Here is a 20,210-nt window from a genome sequence, read left to right on the forward strand (position 1 = left end):
CCTAACCTAGAAATAAGACAAAAAAATCCCATGATGAAAAATGAGAACCAGGAAGGACAGTTTCAAGATGGAGAAGTAGCAGCTGCTACATATCGGGCACTCTCTCTGCAAACAGCCCTTCCCTATAAGGTTGACCCCGATTTCCTTCCCCACCGTCTCCTGGGCAGATATCCTACTTTTACACTCTCATTAGCTAGCACTGACAGTCCTCCAGGAAGTGGCAAGTGTGGGCTGGCTTCTGATCTCTCTGAGCCAAAAAAGGCTTCCTGAAAAACGACTATGTTCACCTCTCAGCTCCATAGGTAGTAAAACAACTCTTCAGATGCTGCCGACTCTATTTTCAAGTTGACAAACTGACAAAGCCAAACAATTACGTCTTAATAGAATTCTCCCTTACTAGTACATTAAAATATTGACATTTGCTCTGTGGACAGTAACACTTGCTTTGTAAGGGCCCCCCTTCCCCGCCCAACTCTTGTATATACACGGTGAGGGTTTTGCTTTTTGGGGTTTTTTTTTTTTTTTTTTTTTTTTTTTTTGAGACAGGGTCTTGCTCTATCACCTAGGCTGATGACAATCTCCCTCCACTGGTGCAATCTGCACTGGTACAATCTCCACTCACTGCAGTCTCCGCCTCTCACGTTTAAGCAATTCTTCTGCCTCAGCCTCCCAAATAGCTGGGATTATAGGCGTCCACCACCACAACTGGCTAAATTGTGTATTTTTAGTAGAGATGGGGTTTCGCCATGCTGGCCAGGCTGATCTCAAACTCCGGAGTGCTGGATTACAGGTATCAGCCACTGTGCCTGGCCTATACTGCATTTTTTTAACTAATAATTTTTAATTTTTATTTTAGAGATGGGGTCTCACTCTGTCACCCAGGCTGGAATGCAGTGACATGATCAAAGCTTACTGCAACCTCAAACTCCCGGCCTCAGGCCATCCTCCCACCTCACCCTCTTACTAGATGGGATTATAGGCATGTGCCATCAAGCCCAATTTTATTGAGGATTTTTTAAATTCCCGCCTAAAATAATTAGGCTGGATTCTATCTACACAGAAGCTCAGAAACTCCGTGTGTTTGTGTGTCTATGTCTGTGTGTGTGTGTCATTGTGTGATTTTGTGTGAGGGGTGGGAGAGGGCAATTTGGCACTCAATCCAGCTGCAGCCATTGAGGGTTGTTCAACCAGCACTCTGCTCTTTTCATTCTACTTTAACTGTTATCTGAAATTTTTTCACAGCAAGGAAGTCAACTTCTCATTTCACTATGATGTATTCTAGGTATGCAGAAACTCAATTCAGTTGCTCAGAGTCCAGATGAGTAACTAAAACACAGTGAAGATACAGGAAGGCTAATAAATATTTTGCCTTGGGGCAGTCTCGTGTAATATTTTCTGCAAACATAGGACTTTATTTTTTCCCTTAACAGGGGGTCTTGACTCCAACGAAGAGATTCTGCCAAGGTTTATGGAGGTAATTATATATCAACACTTGCATTTTACAGCATGGTTTAGGGCCCTGGGTTCTTGGGTAGTGAGCAAAGTGTTTTCACGTACCGCCTGTGCCCCAAGTCACCACGCTCGCTCATGGGAGCCAAGGGATGCAATGCGAAGGTAATACACAAGCCAGCCTGGGGAAATTGCCATTTTGTTAAAACACCTTTCAATAATGTGCAAAGAAGCCGGGTGCGGTGGCTCATGCCTGATAATCACAGCACTTTGGGAAGCCAAGGAGGGCGAATCATAAGGTCAAGAGATCGAGACCATCCTGGCCAACATGGTGAAACCCTGTCTCTACTAAAAATACAAAAATTAGCTGGGTGTGGTGGTGGATGCCTGTAGTCCCAGCTACTCAGGAGGTTGAGGCAGGAGAATCGCTTAAACCTGGAAGTCAGAGGTTGCAGTGAGCTGGGATCACGCCACTGCACTCTAGCCTGGCAACAGAGCGAGACTCTCTCTCAAAAAATAATAGTAATAACAACAATGTGCAAAGAATAATTGGAAAGCAGAAAACTAGTGCCAGCCATCAGACAGGAGTGAGCATGACAACACACTTCAGAAAGGCCTCCCTACAAACTAAGATAGGTCTAATTCAAGAGTCCAAGTCCCTTCCTTTCAAATTAATCTTTTAAATGAAGCTAAGATTCGGATCTCCAAAGTAGGCATGAATTACACTGTGTTAAGGAGAGAACAAAGACGTCACACAAAATACCATTTGAGATACAGATTTACAAAGGAGAGTGAGCAGCTGACAATTCAACATAATCTCCCATTAAATACCAGCTCATTTAAACATATCCCGTGGTGCCCTCCACATCTGGTGGATGACTGGGGCTGGCAGATTTATTTCTGGAGCTCTCTCTGCTGCCTGCCCCCACAGTAGCCTCCCTCGCCCCTTAACAGGGCCACTCCACTTTCTTTCACAAACCTGGTGTGATTTGCAAAGATAAGGCTGTCCAGATTTTGTTACCACCTAATTACTGGATGTTTCATGTCTTTTAACACGGGGGAGGATTATTACTGGCATTTTCCTTTCATTTCAGCCATCATAAATTTAAAATGGCAAAAGTAAATCTATCTGCAGTGTGTCACTTATACCATAAGCCCCTGTGTTTGGGAGTGATAAAGGTTTCAAGCTAACCCTTGGCTGGTCTCTCTCTTCCAAGTCCCAGGGGTTACATTTTATGGAAGTATGATTAAAAAAATAAGCTTCATTCTGGGTCACTAAAACATTTCAGGACTTAAGACGGAGAAGAAGGAAGAAAAAAAATGGGCTCCTTTCACATTATTTCTTTTTCTAGCTACTCTGCTAAGAGTGTAAACTCCCCCCCAAACACACAACAAGGAAATGTGAAAGAGAGATCTCCCTAACACATATTAAATCCAGCCTCATCCAGCAAGGCCTTTGTCTTTTCGGAATATTCCTCTCTAGACAAACAGTTGTTTATCCAACTCTAGAAACAAATATGCTGAAAATACGATGAAATTTTCAAATGTCTTTTTCAGTCAATTGAATATTCTCCTAATGGCAGTGGGAAAAAAGTGCCATCTGATGTTTTAATTGAAATTTTAACCAAAAGAGGCATGGCCAGATTTCTAATATGCTCTAACTACAGTACTTCCCTTTCCACAATTACACAGCTAATGTCTGCATCGAATTCCCTAATTTCTCATTATAAAACAATTGGATTTCATCTCGCAGCCTTTAATTGCATTGTTTCTCCTGCTAGAATAACTGCACATTCTTCTTGGTAAGATGTTGAAGTTGTTGAATTACAAATCAATAAAGGTCACGCCATTCAGATTTCATCAATTATTATTCCATCTCTAAGCAAAATCGATGAGGAGCTTGAAGTATAGTCATAAAAACAATCTTCATTGCTCTAGACAGTCTTTCTCAACAGTCCCCTACAATCACACAGACACACAAAAAAGACCTGGAAAAATTAAGTAAGCCAAGTTGAGTCCACCCACGTCTCAAGTAGGACTAATGAAAATTATTTTCAGAATGAGAGCCTTGGGGGAATATTAGCTGGTATGAGAAAGGGGATAAGTGAACAAACATGCAATTCAAACCCACCGATGGGACTCTGAGGAGACCACAATGACACGGGCAGGAGCGGAGCGGCACAAAACATCCTGGAGGAGCTGGACAAGGTAGAAGTGCCCCAGATGATTCACTTGAAAGGTGGTCTCCAGGCCGTCTTTGGTGAGACTCCACGGTAGAGCAAAAGCTGCTGCGTTGCACACAAGCACATGAAGAGGCCTGAAAAATAAAATATTCTACATGAGGTGAACATAAACACTACCACCAAGCAGAATCAACGCTCCTTCAGGAATGAGAAATTCTTTCTTCGTCTTCTAGATTCCAACCATTTAGAAATAGGATACCCTAGAATGTCACAAGGCTTGGAGTGGGCAACTGTCCTTTGTTGCTGAGGATGAGAGGCTTTTTAGGACACAGGACTTTAAGTGCGAAAACCAGGACAGTGACAGGCAATCCGGGAAGAGTTGTCACCCTAGTTGGAACTCAGATTCAACCACCTGATTAACTCCGTCTTTCTTAATCATCCAAGTCGCACTTTGTCTGTAAATAAAAATAGCCCTTAAAATAGTTATGAGTAATAAAGGAGAAATTATGCTGTTAAAAAGGCTGGCATAGGGCCGGGCATGGGGGCTCACACCTGCAATCCCAGCACTTTGGGAGGCCGAGGCGGGTGGATCATTTGAGGTCAGGAGTTTGAGACCAGCCTGACCAACATGGTGAAACCCCATCTCTATCAAAATACAAAAAAAAAAAAATTAGCCGGCTATGGTGGTGCATGTCTGTAATCCCAGCTACTCAGGAGGCTGAGGCCGGAAAATCGCTTGAACCCGTGAGGGACAGGTTGCAGTGAGCTGAGATCATGCCACTGCACTCCAGCCTGACCAACAGAGCATGACTCTATCTCAACAAATAAACAAACAAACAAAGAAAAAACAAAACAACTGACACAGGACCCAGGACTTCGTAGGTGCTAAGCAAGCACAGCAAGGGGGTAAATGCTCTGTCTAAAGAGAAGGGTACATATTGTTTAAAGATACAGAATTTCTTGTAGAGATCAGATTAAATGAACGTTTTATAAAGAAGCCTAGAGATAAGTAAGTAGAAGCCTGTCATAATATTCTCTTATTTTGTATATATTTAATGTTTTTTTTTTTTTTTTTTTTTTTTTTTTTCTGACAAGATCTTGCTTTGTCATCCAGGCTGGAGTGTAGTGGTGTGGTCATAACTCATTGCAGTCTCAAACTCCCAGGCTCAGACGATCTTAGCCTCCTGAGTAACTGGGACTACAGGGGCACACCACCATGCATGGCTACTTCATTTCTTCTTTCTTATTTTTGTAGAGATGGACTCCCGCTATGTTGCCCAGGGTGATCTTGAGTTCCTGGTCTCAAGCAATCCCCCTGCCTAGGCCTCACAAACATAATAAAATTGTTAACAATAAAAGTAATCCTCTCATGTGAATCAAAAAGTTAAATTCTCAAAAAGTAAATATATACTGGTGAAAAATCATAATGTACCGATAAGAATTGTACAACAAAATATACACAAGGCTATTCACAGTGTTTGTGATAAACTAAGGCAGCAAATTAGAAGTAAACTAAATACACCATTGAGGAATTATTATATTTAGAATATATCCACGATAGAACATGCAGCCATTAAAATCATAAACAAATCTACAGACCTTATAAAACACGTCATAATATAAAATTTAATGTATTTTATTATCAGACACAGACACACACAGAAACAGAGAAAGAGAGAAAGAGATAGAAAGGTTATGAAAGATATATAAAAATAAGGGCGGGCGTGGTGGCTCATGCCTGTAATCTCAGCATTTTGGGAGACGGAGGCAGGCAAATCACGAGGTCAGGAGTTCGAGAGCAGCCTAACCACATGGCAAAACCTCGTCTCTACTAAAAATAAAAAAATTAGCCCAGTGTGGTGGCACGCGCCTGTAATCCCAGCTACTTGGGAGGCCAAGGCAGGAGAATGGCTTGAACCCAGGAGGCGGAGGTTGTAGTGAGCTGAGATCATGCCACTGCACTCCAGCCTGGGGAACAGAGAGAGATTCCATCTCAAAGAAAAAAAAATATATACACACACACACACACACACACATAGATATATATACACATACAGATAGATAGATAGATAGATAGATAGATAGATAGATAGATAGATAGATAGATAGATAGAAGGCTGGCAACAGTGGCTCACCTCTGAAATTCCAGCACTTTGGGAGGCGGAGACAGGATAATCACTTGAGCCAGTATTCAAAACCAGCCTGAGCAACAAAGCAAGACCCCATCTCAACAACCACCACCAGAACATTAGCCAGGTGTGGTGGTGTGTGCCTGTACTCCCACCTACTTGGAAGGCTGAGATAGGAGGATCACTTGAGCCCAGGAGTTTGAGGCTGCACTGAGCTATGATCATACCACTGCATGCATTAGAGCAAGACTCTGTCTCCAAATTAAAAAAAAGAAAGACAGTTTTCACATCGCAGCCTGAGAGTTACAAGTTTTTAAAAAACAAACACTGGCATGCAATAAAAGAAACATAAAGAAAACTCTTCATAGAAATTAAATATTCTGCTCTCTAAAAAAGTAAAACAAAAGTGAAAAATATATGCAATCATTTAGAGGCCCCATATTTTTACTATATAAATAGTTCTTACATACCTATGAGAGAACCACATGTCTTCTAAGAGTCTAACAGAAACAGTGACATTAGAAATTTTATAAAACAAGATTACAAATAACCAGTGCAATACTTAACACCTCCAACTACACTAGCAAACATTAAAATATTTTCTATCAAATTAGCATATGTATTCATACTGTTATATTTGTATTACCTCGTATAAAGTTGGGGGGTTGCACCCTAGATATTAAGTTGAAAACATGTATCATGAGAATTGAAAGGTTCATATTATTTCACCAAGTAATCCTCTTTCCAAGCAGTAAAGCATGTATGTAACAGGGGCAGCAGAAATGGCACAGTTAATATCACTAGGGAGAAGTATTTTATCACTGATAATGTTTAGAACTGTCAGCACGTGATTGTAAAAAGCAGATCAACTTTTAGCTAGCTTTGCTGTTGTTTTTCCATTCTATACAGAATGCTTCCCCGTTTTGCCTGCACCTGGGGCAGACCATTCCCATAGCTACCTCCCATCCTTCTGATATGCCACTGCTTCTGTAGTGGGTTGAATGGTAGGAATCTGTGAGTTGAATTGTACCTCCTACCTCACTGCTTCCATAGTGGGTTGAATGGTAGGAATCTGTGAGTTGAATGGTACCTCCCGCCCCACTGCTTCCATAGTGGGTTGAATGGTAGGAATCTGTGAGTTGAATGGTACCTCCCACCCCACTGCTTCCATAGTGGGTTGGGTTGAATGGTAGCGATCTGTGAATGTGACCTTATCTGGAAAAACGGTCTTCGCAAGTGTGATTAAGCCCACATCTTGAAACAAGATCATCTTGGATTAAGGTGGGCCTTAAATCCAATGACAGGACTATCCTTACAAAAAAGGAGAAGTAGAGAAGGAACACCCACAGAGAAGAAGATGGAAAGAGGTAGAGACTAGAGTGACTTAGACACCAGCCAAGAAATTCCAAGGACGGCTGGCAGTCACAAGAAGCTAGGAGACAGGCATGGAACAGACGCTCCTTCGAGCCTCCAGAAGGAACCAACGCTGTAGACCGCTTGATTTCAGACGTTCTCTGAAACTGTAAGAGACTAAAATTCTGTTGTTTCAAGCCACTCAATCTGTGTTAATTTGTTATAATAGTTTTAGAAAACTAATACAGCTTCCAAAATTCTTTTCTAATATTCAAACTTCATATAAAAGTTTATGCCCAAGAATGCATGGTACATCAACTAAAATTATAAAATTCTATATAAACTAGAAACAACCTAACATCCAGCAACAGAGTAGATAAACAATGATTAAATCAAAGATTCCTAAACTTTCTCAATTTAATTGAAAAAGTAGGAAATTAAATTTTATATGTGTGATTCATACCCCATACCCCCCAAAGAGAATTTCTAGCTATACAGTCAGGATCACTTTTTCTCTATTTCCTGTTTATGATTTTTGGTATTTTCCAACTTTTCTACAATAAGCATAAACTAAAGAACTTTACTGAAATATAATTCACATGCCAAAAACTCTATATATGTACACTGTACAACTGTTTCAGTATACTCAAATAATTGTACAACCATAACTACATTCTAATTTTATAGCACTTTAACTCAAAAAAAAAAAAAAACCCCATTAGCAATCACTAGCCACCCTCTACCTACCTACCTACATACACTCTTATCCCCAAAACACCATTAATCTACTTTCTGTCCTATAGATTCACCTATTCTGAACATTGTATATACTAAACGGAACCATACAAAACATAGTCTTTTGTGATTGGCTTCTGTTACTTGGCATGATGTTTGCAAGGTTCATCCATGTTGTAGCATTTATTAATATTTCATTTCTTTTTAATGGGCAGATAATATTCCATTATATGAATATACTGCGCTTTGTTTACCCATTCACCAATGATGGATATTTGGATTGTTTCCATTTATTGGCTACTAAGAATATCACTGCTATGCACATTCATTTGTAAGGTGCTGTGGAAATGCATGTTTTCTTTTCTGTTGAGGATACGTCTAGGAGTGGGATGGCTGGGTCATATGGTAACTCAATGTTTAACTTTTTGAAGAATGGCCAAACTGTTTTCCAGTGCGGCCGTACAATTTTACATTTCCACCAGGACTGTATTTGAACTTTCATCTCTCCATGTCTTCCTATTTATTATCTGACTTTTTTATTTTAGCCATCCTACTAAGAAGTGGAATCTTGTTGTGGATTTCATTTGCATTTCCCTAATGACTCATGACGTTGAACATCTTTTTATGTATTCATTGGCAATTTGTGTACCACATTTGGAGGAATATCTATTTAGATTTTATGCTTATTTTTTAATTGAGTTATTACTATTGAGTTGTGAAAGCTCATTATTCTAGATATAAATCCCTTATTAGATATTTAGTTTGTAAATGTTTCCCCCATTCTGTAGATCATCTGTACACTTTCTTGATGGTATCATTTGTAGCACAAACACTTTTGATTCTGGATCAAACCCAATTTATCTTTTTTTTTTTTTTTTTCTTTTGTCACTTTTGCTGTCGGGGTTATATCTAAGAAATAATTGTCTAAGTCAACATCACAAAAATATACTCTTATATTTGCTTCTAAGAGTTGTACAGTTTTAGCTCTTAAGTCTCTGACCCATTTTTATTATGTTTTTTTTGCTATTTTTTTCTGTGTAGTTTATGCAAGTGTGATCTAACTTCATTCTTTTGCATGGGGACGCCCAGTGGTTCTAGCATCACTGTTGAAAAGACTATTTTGAATTGTCTTGGCATCCTTGCTGAAAATCAATTTACCATATACATGGATTCATTTCTGGACTCTGAAGTCTATTTTCTTACCTATAGATCTATTCTTCTGCTGGTATGACACTGCCTTTATTACTAAAGATTTATGGAAAGTTTTGAAATTGAGAAATGGAGGGCCTCCAATGCTGTTCTTTTTCAAGCTTGTTTTGGTTCTTCAGGTTCCTTTGCATTCATATATAAAATATAGGATCAGCTTTTCAATTTCCATAAAAAAGTCAACTGAAATTTTAATAGAGATTGCACTAAATTTATAGATAATTTGGAGAGTTTGGTCAGCTATACAATATTAAATCTTCTGATCCATGAACATGGGATGCCTTCATTGCTCGTATATAGAAATACAATTTACTCAGGCATATTAAACTTTTATCCTACTTTTATCCTGGCTGAACTTGTTAGTTTTAATATTTTTTAAGTGTATTTTTAGGATTTTCTACAGATAAGGTGATTTCATTTGCAAATAAACATAGTTTTACTTCTTTCCAATCTGGATTTTTTTTTCAGTCTTCTGCTTTTTTGTTTTTTGCCCAATTGCCCTAGCTAGGACTTCTAGCAGAATATGAAATGAAAGTGGTGAGAGTCAATATCCTTGTCTTATTTCTTGATCTTAAGGGGACAGTACTCAATCTTTCAGCATGAAGTACGATGTCAGTGGTGGGTTTTTTGCAGATGCCCTTTATTGAGTTGAGAAAATGCCACTTTGATGCAAGTTTACTAGAAGTTTTCATCACAACAGAGTGTTGGACCTTTTAAAATGTGTTTTTATGTGTGTATTGAGAGGATCTTTTATTCTACTATTATGGTATCGACTGACTTTTTAATGTAAAACCAACCTTGAATTCTTTGGATAAATCCCCGTTAGTCATAATGTACAATTCTTTATATATGTGGCTGAATTTGTCTTGCTAGCATTTAGTACAAAATTGTTTTATCTCTATTCATAAGAGAAAGTGATCTAAAGTTTCCTTTTCTTGTGATATCTTCGACTGGTTCTGTTGTCAGAGTAACAGTGGCTTCATAGAGCCAGTTGGAAAGTGTTTCCTCCTATTCTATTTTTTAAAAGAGTTTGTGGAGAATTGGTACTTTTTGTTTGTTTGTGTTTTGAGACGGAGTCTCGCTCTGTCACCCAGGCTGGAGTGCAGTGACATGATCTCGGCTCACTGCAAGCTCCGCCTCCAGGGTTCACCCCATTCTCCTGCCTAAGCCTCCCGAGTAGCTGGGACTACAGGCGACCGCCACCACGCCCAGCTAATTTTGTTTTTGTATTTTTAGTAGAGATGGGGTTTCACTGTGTTAGCCAGGATGGTCTCGATCTCCTGACCTCGTGATCCACCCGCCTCCGCCTCCCAGTGTGCTGGGATTACAGGCATGAGCCACCGTGCCCAGCCAGTATTAATTCTGTAAGTGCTTGCTGGAAAGCATTCATTAAATTTTAACTAGAAAAACGTATTAAATCACTGTTGTTGTTTGAAGTATTCATGCAAATCTTGTATCATTGGGTAATCTGGATCTCTTTAAGAAATTATTCATTCTGTTGCCCCATCTGTTTTCCCACCTATCCCCTACCTAAAACCTCAAAAGTCGTGGTGTGGTTGGGGTCAGTTGTATTTGTTTGAGAACACCTGTTTTCCACATACGGTGCCCACTACAGTTGTCAATACACAATCACTCAATGGCCCAACTACTCTCTGAAGAGATAGGTACAAATGCTTTGAAGCACCAAGCCTACCTAGTAATATTCATTAGACTCTGCTTCAAAACAAAGCAGGATCTACTAATTTGTAGCAGGGATAACTCATAGAAAGACAGGTCTATTGCTAAAAACTTTGTGGGGAAGAGGGAAAGATAGGCAAAGTGAAGAGATGACTTACATTTGAGCTCCTTTCAGGTTGCATCTGAAATATTTTGCTCACTTTTCCAGGGCTGTTAGTACTTTTTTTCCTTTTTTGAGTACTAACTATGGGTTAGGAAGTTTTTAAGAGCTTTTTGTATTTAAGAACCCTAGGTGACGTGTATTATGATTGCCATTTAAAGACAGAAATGAAGTATCAGAAATAGCTAACATAGGCCAGGTATGGTGGCTCATGCCTGTGATATCAGCAGGTTGGGAGGCCAAGACAGGAGCATCTTTTGGCTCAGGAGTTCAAGACCAACCTAGACAACATAGCAAGACCTCATCTCTACAAAAAATTAAAAACTCAAAACTAAAACAAACAAACAAAAAAAAACAGCCCGTGGAATGCACCTGCAGTCTTGGCTACTTGGGAAGCTGAGGTGGGAGGATCTCTTGAACCTGGGAGTTTGTGGCTGCAGTGAGCTGTGATCACCCCACTGGCCTGGGCAACTGAGGAAGAACAAGACCCTGTCTCAAAATAGAAAAGCTAATATAAAGACGCAAACAAGAAAAACAACAAAAGGGTCACCTGACTTCAAGGCTACTGCACAATACCTTCTGTCTTACGGAAGCTCCCTGGAGTGGATAGAGAAACTAGCTCAGCCACGTTGTTTTCCTTACCTGACTCATGGCCAGTTAGTTCACCTCCATGAACCTGTGTCCTCCCCAGTAAACTAAACATACTCCTCCCATGGTTGTGAGGGGTAAAGCCCCAGTATCTTGCTAGCCTGCCACGTTAGGTAATTATTACTTCCTTTGTCTCTTTATCATTCACTTTTATGCACAAAACAAAATTAAATTCCTCAAAGACAGTTTCTGCAGTGTTTACCTACCTCTAAGACAGGCTTGGACACTGGCAATTTTAACATCATACTTCTCAACAACAACGTCTCTTCTAGTTACCTTTATTATTGCCTGTACATTTTCTCAAGAAAATGCAAACCTCAGCAAACCAAGGAACTTGCTACCAAAGACAGGCCTGGAGGCAAGAAACCACAGAGGACCTGGGAAAACCCTTTCCTCTCTCACCAAATTTTAATACCCTTCATTAATGTTAATTGCACAACACCAGAGGCAAAATATGTATCCTGTATCTAAAACTTGTCACCTCTATTAACTAAAAACAGGCTTACGGAATATGAAACTATAAAGTGCCTGACTTTTAATTGTAAAGACACTTAATTGGCTTGTACAAAAGGAAAAGAATTTCTTTTGCCTCACTTTAATGAGGTTTTTATTATTCAAATGACACATTTTGCTCAGTTTTGACTAAAAGCCACTGCAATTCAAAAGGTTCTGAGATGATGAATATTTACAGACTATCAGAAGGAAAAGTTCAAACTACAAAGATGGAATGGAAACAAAAATAGTATCTTTCCAAAAACTGATGTTATTAGTCAGCACTTTGAGGAGTTGATTTTTTTTTTTTTTTCCTTCTTGGGTGGATTCTCATCTGTGAGGGGTGATGAAGGGCAGAAAAGGTTGTCCTCCTTCTTTAGAGCCTGAGATTCCAATGGGCGGCAGCCTGCACGTTCTCCATGGCTCTCATCTATCCACACATAAAGCCCCTACACCTTACTGATGAGTGGCCCAATGGCATTCTCTGTGCCTGCTGACTGTGGGGATGGTATTTACAAACCGCAACCCCTTCAACTAGAGCCAATGCGTTCCTTCTGGGCCAGAGGACATCCCCTCAGTAGTTAAGGTGTTAGTGGTGGGGGCGGGGGTTTTCATCAATGGGAGTGACAATGGGCCAAGATTTCTCATGACAGAGCCAGGCTGTCTGCCAAGAGTGGACTTAGGTGGCAGTTCCTACTACAAAGGGACCAGCCCCTACCCTTTTTTAACCCCTCAAGATCCCTACCACTGACTACCCTGTCTCTTTCTAGCATTTTCTATCTTTCTCAAACCCCCTCTGTGAAATAATAACTGAGGAAATTATGACAGTGACAGAAATCTAACCTAACCGACTCCATCTTGTCTTTAGTCCCATAGGTTTATCAGAGGCATTCAAACCAGAGCAACTCCATTTTGAATATGGGCTGGATAAAATAAGATTGAGACCTACTGGGCTGCATTCCCAGGAGGTTATGTCATACGCGTCCACCAAACAGGCTTTGTGTGAGCAATAAAGCTTTTTAATCACCCAGGTGCAGGTGGGCTGAGTCCGAAAAGAGTGAAGGGAGATAAGGGTGGGGTCGTTTTATAAGATTTGGGTAGGTAAAGGAAAATTACAGTCAAAGCAGGGTTGTTCTCTGGCAGGCAGGAGTGGGGGTCACAAGGTGCTCAGTGGGGGAGATTTTCAAGCCAGGATAAGCCAGGAAAAGGAATTTCACAAGGCAATGTCATCACGTAAGGCAAGGACCGGACCGGCCATTTTCACTTCTTCTGTTGTGGAATGTCATCAGTTAAGGTAGTGGCAGGGCATTTTCACTTCCTTTATGATTCTTCAGTTACTTCAGGCCATCTGGGCGTATATGTGCACGTCACAGGGGATGCGATGGCTTGGCTTGGGCTCAGAGGCCGGACAGTTAGGCATTCTAAGTTACAGGATGAGATAGGAGGTCAGCGCAAGATACAAGTCATGAAGACCTTGCTGATGAAACAGCGTGCAGCAAAGAAGCCGGCCAAAACCCACCAAGACAAAGATGGCAACGACCTGTGGTCATCCTTACTCCTCATTATACACTAATATGAATCCATTAGCATGCTAAGAGACACTCCCACCAGCTCCATGACAGTGTATACATGCCATGGCAACATCAAGAAGTTACCCTGCATGGTCTAAAAAGGGGAGGAACCCTCAGTTCCGGGAACTGCCTACCCCTTTCCCTGTAAATTCATGAGTAATCCACCCCTTGTTCAGCACATAATCAATAATTAACTAAATATCCTTAGTCCAGCAGCCAAAGTTCCTGCTCTACCTATGGAGGAGCCATTCTTTTATTCCTTTACTTTCTTAAAAAACTTACTTTAATTTTATGAACTCGCCTCAAAGTCTTTCTTGCCGAAGATCCAAGAAGTCTCTCTTGGGGTCTGGATTGGGACCCGTTTCCGGTAACTGGTTAGCTGTCTTTGGTGATTCCTGGGCATGGGCCAAGCTAACTTTGGGAGAAATTTCATTCATAGTTTAAATAACAGCTTTTTGCCAAATCTAAACTGTTCTCGTAAAATGAATGAAAGGCCACCACATTAGGATGACACAGGCTTGAGTTCCAAATAATCACCAGCCGTTATTCCAGAGGTCACAAGATTTGCAACTTTCTCGATTATTCCTGCAGATGACCACTGTTGTAGAACCTAAGATTGGCTTTTGAAATGTCTTTTCAGATGTCTGCAATTTTTTAAATTTTTTTTTTTAGACAGTTTCACTCTGCATCGCATGCTGGAGTGCAGTGGAGCAATTGGCTCACTGCAACGTCCACCTCCTGGGTTTAAGTGATTCTCGCGCCTCAACCTCCCGAGTAGCTGGGATTACAGGTGGACGCCATCACGTCCGGTTAATTTTTGTATTTTTAGTAGAAACAGGGTTTTTCACCATGTTGGCCAGGCTCGTCTTGAACTCTTGAACTCAAGTGATCTGCCCGCCTGTTACGCACATCCATGTGAAGAGACCACCAAACAGGCTTTGTGTGAGAAATAAAGCTTTTTAATCACCTGAGTGCAGGCAGACTGAGTCCAAAAAAAAGGGTCAGCAAAGGGAAATAGGGGTGGGGCAGTTTTATAGGATTTGAGTGGGTAGTGGAAAATTACAGTTAGAGGTGATTTTCTCTTGCAGGCAGGGGCAGGGGTCACAAGGTGCTTGGTGGGGAAGCTCCTGAGACTCACTGTCCAGGAGAAGGAATGTCACACGGTCAACTGATCAGTTAGGCCGGCGAAGGAACAAATCACAATGATAGAATGTCACCAGTTAAGGCAGGAACTGGCTATTTCACTTCTTTCGTGGTTCTTCAGTTGCTTCAGACCATCTGGATGTAGACATGCAGGTCACAGGGTTTACGACTGCTCAGCTTGGGATCAGAGGCCTGACAACCCCAGCCTCCCAAGATACTGGGATTACAGGGGTACACCATTGCACCAGCCAGATTTTTGCATTTCTAACAACAGGGTGGCTCCACCTGGACCTGCCAACCAGTCCTATGGCCCCCACCCAGGAACTGACTCAGCACAGGAGGGCACCTTCGATTCCCTGTGATTTCATCTTCAAGTCAATAAATCAGCACTCCCGGATCACTCACTGGCTCCCTATCCACACTTCTCCCTAAAGACTCCAATCCCTGAATTATCTGGGAGACTGATTTGAGTAATAAAACTCCGGTTTCCCATACAGCTGGCTCTGTGTGGATTAAACTCTTTCTCTCTTTGCAGTTCCCCTGTCTTGATAAATCAAGCTCTGTCTAGCCAGCAGGAAAGGAGAACCCATTAGGTAGTTACATTTTCCTCTCCACTGGCTCATTCTTGCTGCGCATCAGTTCAATCAGATCTTTCTGATCAACAGGTAAGGAAAAATCAGAACAGAAGGAAAGAAATGAAGAAAACAAAGAGGGTGAAAAAGACGAGGGCTGGAAAGAGAAAAAAGGACATTCACTTGACCTAGGCAGGTTGCACTAGCCTCACTCTTCCCATTTATGGTCTATAGTTTTGAAATATTCATCTTCATTCAGTCTCCTTCCCTGCCCCAAAGGTACTTCTCATCAGCTGAATGAATTCCATTCCATCACCATCCAGAAGCTCTCAAAACTCGCTGTAGAGCACTGGTTTCTCAATCAATCAATCCAACAAGCTCCTCTGTGCTGAGACTAGACTGCCCTGTTGCAGAGGATCCTCCCTCACTTCTGGCTCACTTTCCCGTCCTGGCTTCTGTGATACCGTCCACTCTTGGACCTCCCAATGTTACTACCGCCCCATCCTTTGTCTCCTCCAGCCCTTCCTCTTTTGCCCATTGTTCCATCATCAATCTCTTTTGATTCCGTCTCTAAAATCTTCCCTGCAGCACTTTCATCCAAATCTATGACTCCAAACAAAACCTCCATAAAGACTTCAAACCCTTAGCTCCAGTCACTGTATTCTTTCCAAGTTCCAGAATCTCATTCCCACCTGTCAGTCTTATCTTCCTGGATACATTCCCACAAATTCGGGGTCAACATGCCTAAATCTAAACTCTTCATCTTCTCTCCTCACATCTCCTCCCTTTCCTGATACCCTTATTTCTGTAACGGCTGATATTTGCAAACCAGTCACCTGATTACAAACACTTAGGAAACAATGTGCTATCCTATCTTCTCCTTTAGTCTCTGTGACTGGCCAAGCTCAGGATCTCTAGGCTTATTAGGCACCCCTAATATACTGTCCCATCCCCTACATTTCCACAGAGGTAGACACTACCATGCTCCATCTGCATCTTACCCACTCCAAACCACTGCGAGCATGAACTCCTCCAGATAACTGTACATTGCCAGAGTGCACCCTCACATCTGGGAAATCATCACCCCCACACATGTGCTCTCAACAGGAGGACCAACTCAGTGATACAATTCCTTCTCCAGAGCTCCCCACGGAATCGGGCTGAAACAGATTTCCAGTAGAAACCACGGCCTGCTTTCCTCTCTGCTCTCTTCTGGGAACAATCCCCTAATCGATCATATGAACAAGAATCCCCATCCCAGGCTCAGCTGCTAGGATCACCAACCTAAGACAACCACTGTCACTCCATGTTTCTAGCTCTGTTCCCTTTAGGTGTAGTCACTGGAATAGCCCACACCTGGTCTTACCACCTCTATATTCTCCTACTTGACTTTTCATGAATACTGGTTAAAGCCCAGTTAAACTTACTAAAACACTATTCTAATCTTACCTACCCATTCTCAAAAACTTTTAGTGGTTCCTAAGTGTCTGCTAAACTAAACACAAAGGCATCCTGGACATTCAGGTCCTTCTGAACAATAGCCTCAACTATACCCCTCTCTCCTTAAGCTCCAGGCAGGCTGAATCATCCACTGCCTCATGGATGAGTATGTCCCTCACTTGATTAGCTCTGGGTCTTAATCCCTGCCATTCCCTCTGTCAAATTCCTAATTGTTCTTCAAGGTTTTGCTCAAATATTATTTCACTGAAAAATTTTCCTTCTAATCAACACCTTGATTAGCCCTGTTTAAAATTCATTAGCAATATGTAAACACACAATGGCATATTACTCCACATTAAAAAGAAACAAACTACTACTAATTGATAGAACAATATGGATGATCTCAAATGCACTGTTCTAGGCAGGTCACAATGACTCCCAGTGCTCCCTGTTTCGTGGTATTCATACTTTTGTGTAATCCCCTTACCTTGAGGACGGGGTACACCTAGCAATTTGCTGTGAACCAACAGAATATGAAAAAAAAGATGGACAATTCCTCTGAGATTAGTTTACAAAAAGATGCTGGCTTCTGTATCACCCCTGTTCTTGCTGTCTTGCTTACTCAATCCAGTATAAGCTAACTGCTGTGTTATCAACTGCCTCATGGAGAGGCCCACATGGCAGGGAACTGAGGCTAGCCTCTGGTCAATAGTCAGGAATTAGAGCTTTCAGTTTAATGCTCACGAGGAACTGACCTCTGCCAACAGCCACGCATGACGTTAGGTCCTTTCACGGTCAAGTCTTGGGATGACCTTGGCCTCGGCTGACCTTTTTTTTTGTGTGTGTGTGTGTGTGTGTGTGTGTGTGTGTGTGTGTGTGTGTGTGTGTGTGTGATGGGGCCGTGCTCTTTCACCCAGGCTGGAGTGCAGTGGTGTGATCTCAGCTGTCCACAACCTCTGCCTCCTGTTTTCAAGCTATTCTCCTGCCTCAGCCTCCCAAGTCATTAGGATCACATGCATGTGCCACCATGCCCAACTAATTTTTGAATTTTTAGTACAGACGGGGTTTCACCATGTTGGCCAGGTTGCTCTCGAACTCCTGACCTCAAATAGTCCACCCATCTTGACCTTCCAAAGTGCTAGGATAACAAAGTGCTAGGATAACAGGAGTGAGCCACCATGCCCAGCCCCCAGCTGACATCTTGACTGCAGCCTAACAAAGATCCTGAGCCAGAAAGAACCAGCCAAACTGTCCCTAAATTCCTGAGTCACAAAAATAGAAAGTAGGAAAAATAATAGTCCCCCAAAGAAGTCCACATCCTAACCCCCACAGCCACTAAACATATTACCTTACATGGTAAAAGATGCTGCAGACTGTGGACAAGGGTAAGACCTTGTGCGTTAAGCTGTTCTTGAATTGCAATAAAGAAGTAACGGAGGCTGGATAATTTATAACGAAAAGAGATCTAGTCGGCTCCGATTCTGCAGGCTGTACAAGAAGCATGTGCTTGGCTTCTGGTGAGGCCTCAGGAGGTTTACAGTCATGGCAGAAGGAAACGGGGGAGTAGGCAACTAACATGGTGAGGGCAAGAGCAAGAAAGGGAGGAAGGTGCCAGATATCATGTGAACTCGCTCATCACCAAGGGGATGGTCATAAATCATTCATGAGAGTTCCGCCCCCATGATCCAAATACCTCCCTGCACACCCACCGCCAACACTAGGGATTATGTTTCAACATGGCATGTGGAGGAGAAAAACATACAAACTCAATCGCCTTGAGAGAGGGAGCTCATGCTAGATAATCTAGGTGAGCCCAGTGTCATCCCAACAATCCTGAGATCCTTCCCCGATTGTGGCTAGAGGAAGATAGGACTGCAGGGCTAAGGTCAGAGAGATACAACAGTGCTGGTTTTGAAGATGATGTGGGTGACCTTTAGAAGCTGGAAAAGGCAAGGAAAAAGATTCTCCCTGGAGTCTCTAGAGATCAGCAGAGCCATATTGACACCTTAATTTTAGCCCAATGAGACCCAAGACAAACCTTTAACCTACAGAGCTGTCAGATAATAGCTTTGGGTTTTAAGCACATAAGTTTGTGGTAATTTATTACAACAGCAATGGAAAACTAATAAAGTGAGATAGGATATGTTTGCTGTTTTAAGTCACTAAGTTTTGGGGGTAATTTAGCAGCAACAGACAAATAGTGCATGCATTATGCTATGTGAATGAATCCAAACTCCAAAAGCAACACACAGAATATTTCTGTTTACATAATGTTCCAGAAAAGACAAACTAGGGACAGAAAAAAGATCAATGGTTCCCAGGGGCTAGGTGTCAGAGAGAGGTATGACTACAACAGGGCACAGAGGACATTTGGGTGATGGCACTGTTCTATACCTTGACTGTAATGATGGTGGCTCTATGACTGTGTTTGTCATAATTCATAGTGAAATTTGCCCTATTGTACAGTGCTAGCTGTAAAACTCACTTCATTTAATTTTTTTTTTTAAACCAATAGGACTTTCTGTATTTCTAAAAGCACTCATCACATCCTACCTGGAATGAGACACTGTGTATATATCTGCGAATAAAGTACACCCAGTGGGACTTTAGCAACAGGGCCTCACTCATCTGTTTTTGGAGTGACTTCAAGAGCTACAAGCAGCAGCCTTATAACGTGGCATTAAGAAATCAGAGGGAGGTAAGATGCTTGAGCTTCAGCCCATCTCCAAACTGGCTCTCATCTGTATAGTAGAAAAATTAGCATATTTTAAATCACAGTACTTTCTGTTCCCTGCTTACACACTTATACCCAGTGCTTACCCGCCTTTCTTGAGTGGTCCACTGAGATGGGACTGACAGAATCCTTCACTTGGTCCCAGATGGCCATCCTACATGTCGAACCCTCCCTACCTCCCAAAGATGACTCAGGAGACTCTTCCTTTCTCCGGGAATTCTTCCCTTGCTCTTCCTCTGCAAATTAGCTGTATCTCCCTCTTCAAAAGTTCTCGCATGCTTTCCCAAGACCTTTTATAAGGTCAAGAAGACAGGCACAACTAAATGACACAAGTTTCTTCAACTTCTTACCAATACATAGCTACACAGGACAGGAGATTGAGCTGTTATCCTAGTTCCCTGTGATGCAGTCTTTCTGCTCCTTAGCTCAGCTAGGTCCAAGTTCTTGTCTCACAACCAGGAAGAATTAGGCATGCAGACACTGGATAATGAGTGGAGTCGAATTTATTAAGTAAAAGGAAAACTCTCAGTGGAGAGGGAACATGGTAGGGGTGGTTCTCCTACCTGAAGGCAGTTAAAGTTGGCCCATGTGGCTGGGTCTGGGGCCTTTTATCAACTCAGAATGGGGAGGACATGCTAATTAGTTTGTGAGCATGCACAGAAGGTTAAAGTGAAGGCAACACTCAAAGGTAGGCACGACAGTGTAGGAAACCAGTTAG

At 41.8% G+C, this 20,210-nt stretch overlaps 1 protein-coding gene across 4 annotated transcripts in view; it reads right to left on the bottom strand.

The window, feature by feature from the left end:
• WWOX (WW domain containing oxidoreductase) overlaps nucleotides 1-20,210 on the bottom strand; it is a 1,123,975-nt gene that overhangs the window by 789,542 nt on the left and 314,223 nt on the right. For 3 of the 4 annotated variants that reach the window (XM_010381243.1, XM_030924356.1, XM_030924357.1), the window contains exon 7: nucleotides 3,581-3,766. In XM_010381243.1, coding sequence (XP_010379545.1) covers nucleotides 3,581-3,766 — 186 coding nt within the window. Of the gene's footprint in view, nucleotides 1-3,094; nucleotides 3,438-3,580; nucleotides 3,767-20,210 lie in introns of those variants that run through there. The other variant, XM_030924358.1, reaches the window with a different exon arrangement.

This window comes from Rhinopithecus roxellana, chromosome 20, assembly GCF_007565055.1.
Source record: "Rhinopithecus roxellana isolate Shanxi Qingling chromosome 20, ASM756505v1, whole genome shotgun sequence".
Classification (NCBI taxonomy): domain Eukaryota; kingdom Metazoa; phylum Chordata; class Mammalia; order Primates; family Cercopithecidae; genus Rhinopithecus; species Rhinopithecus roxellana.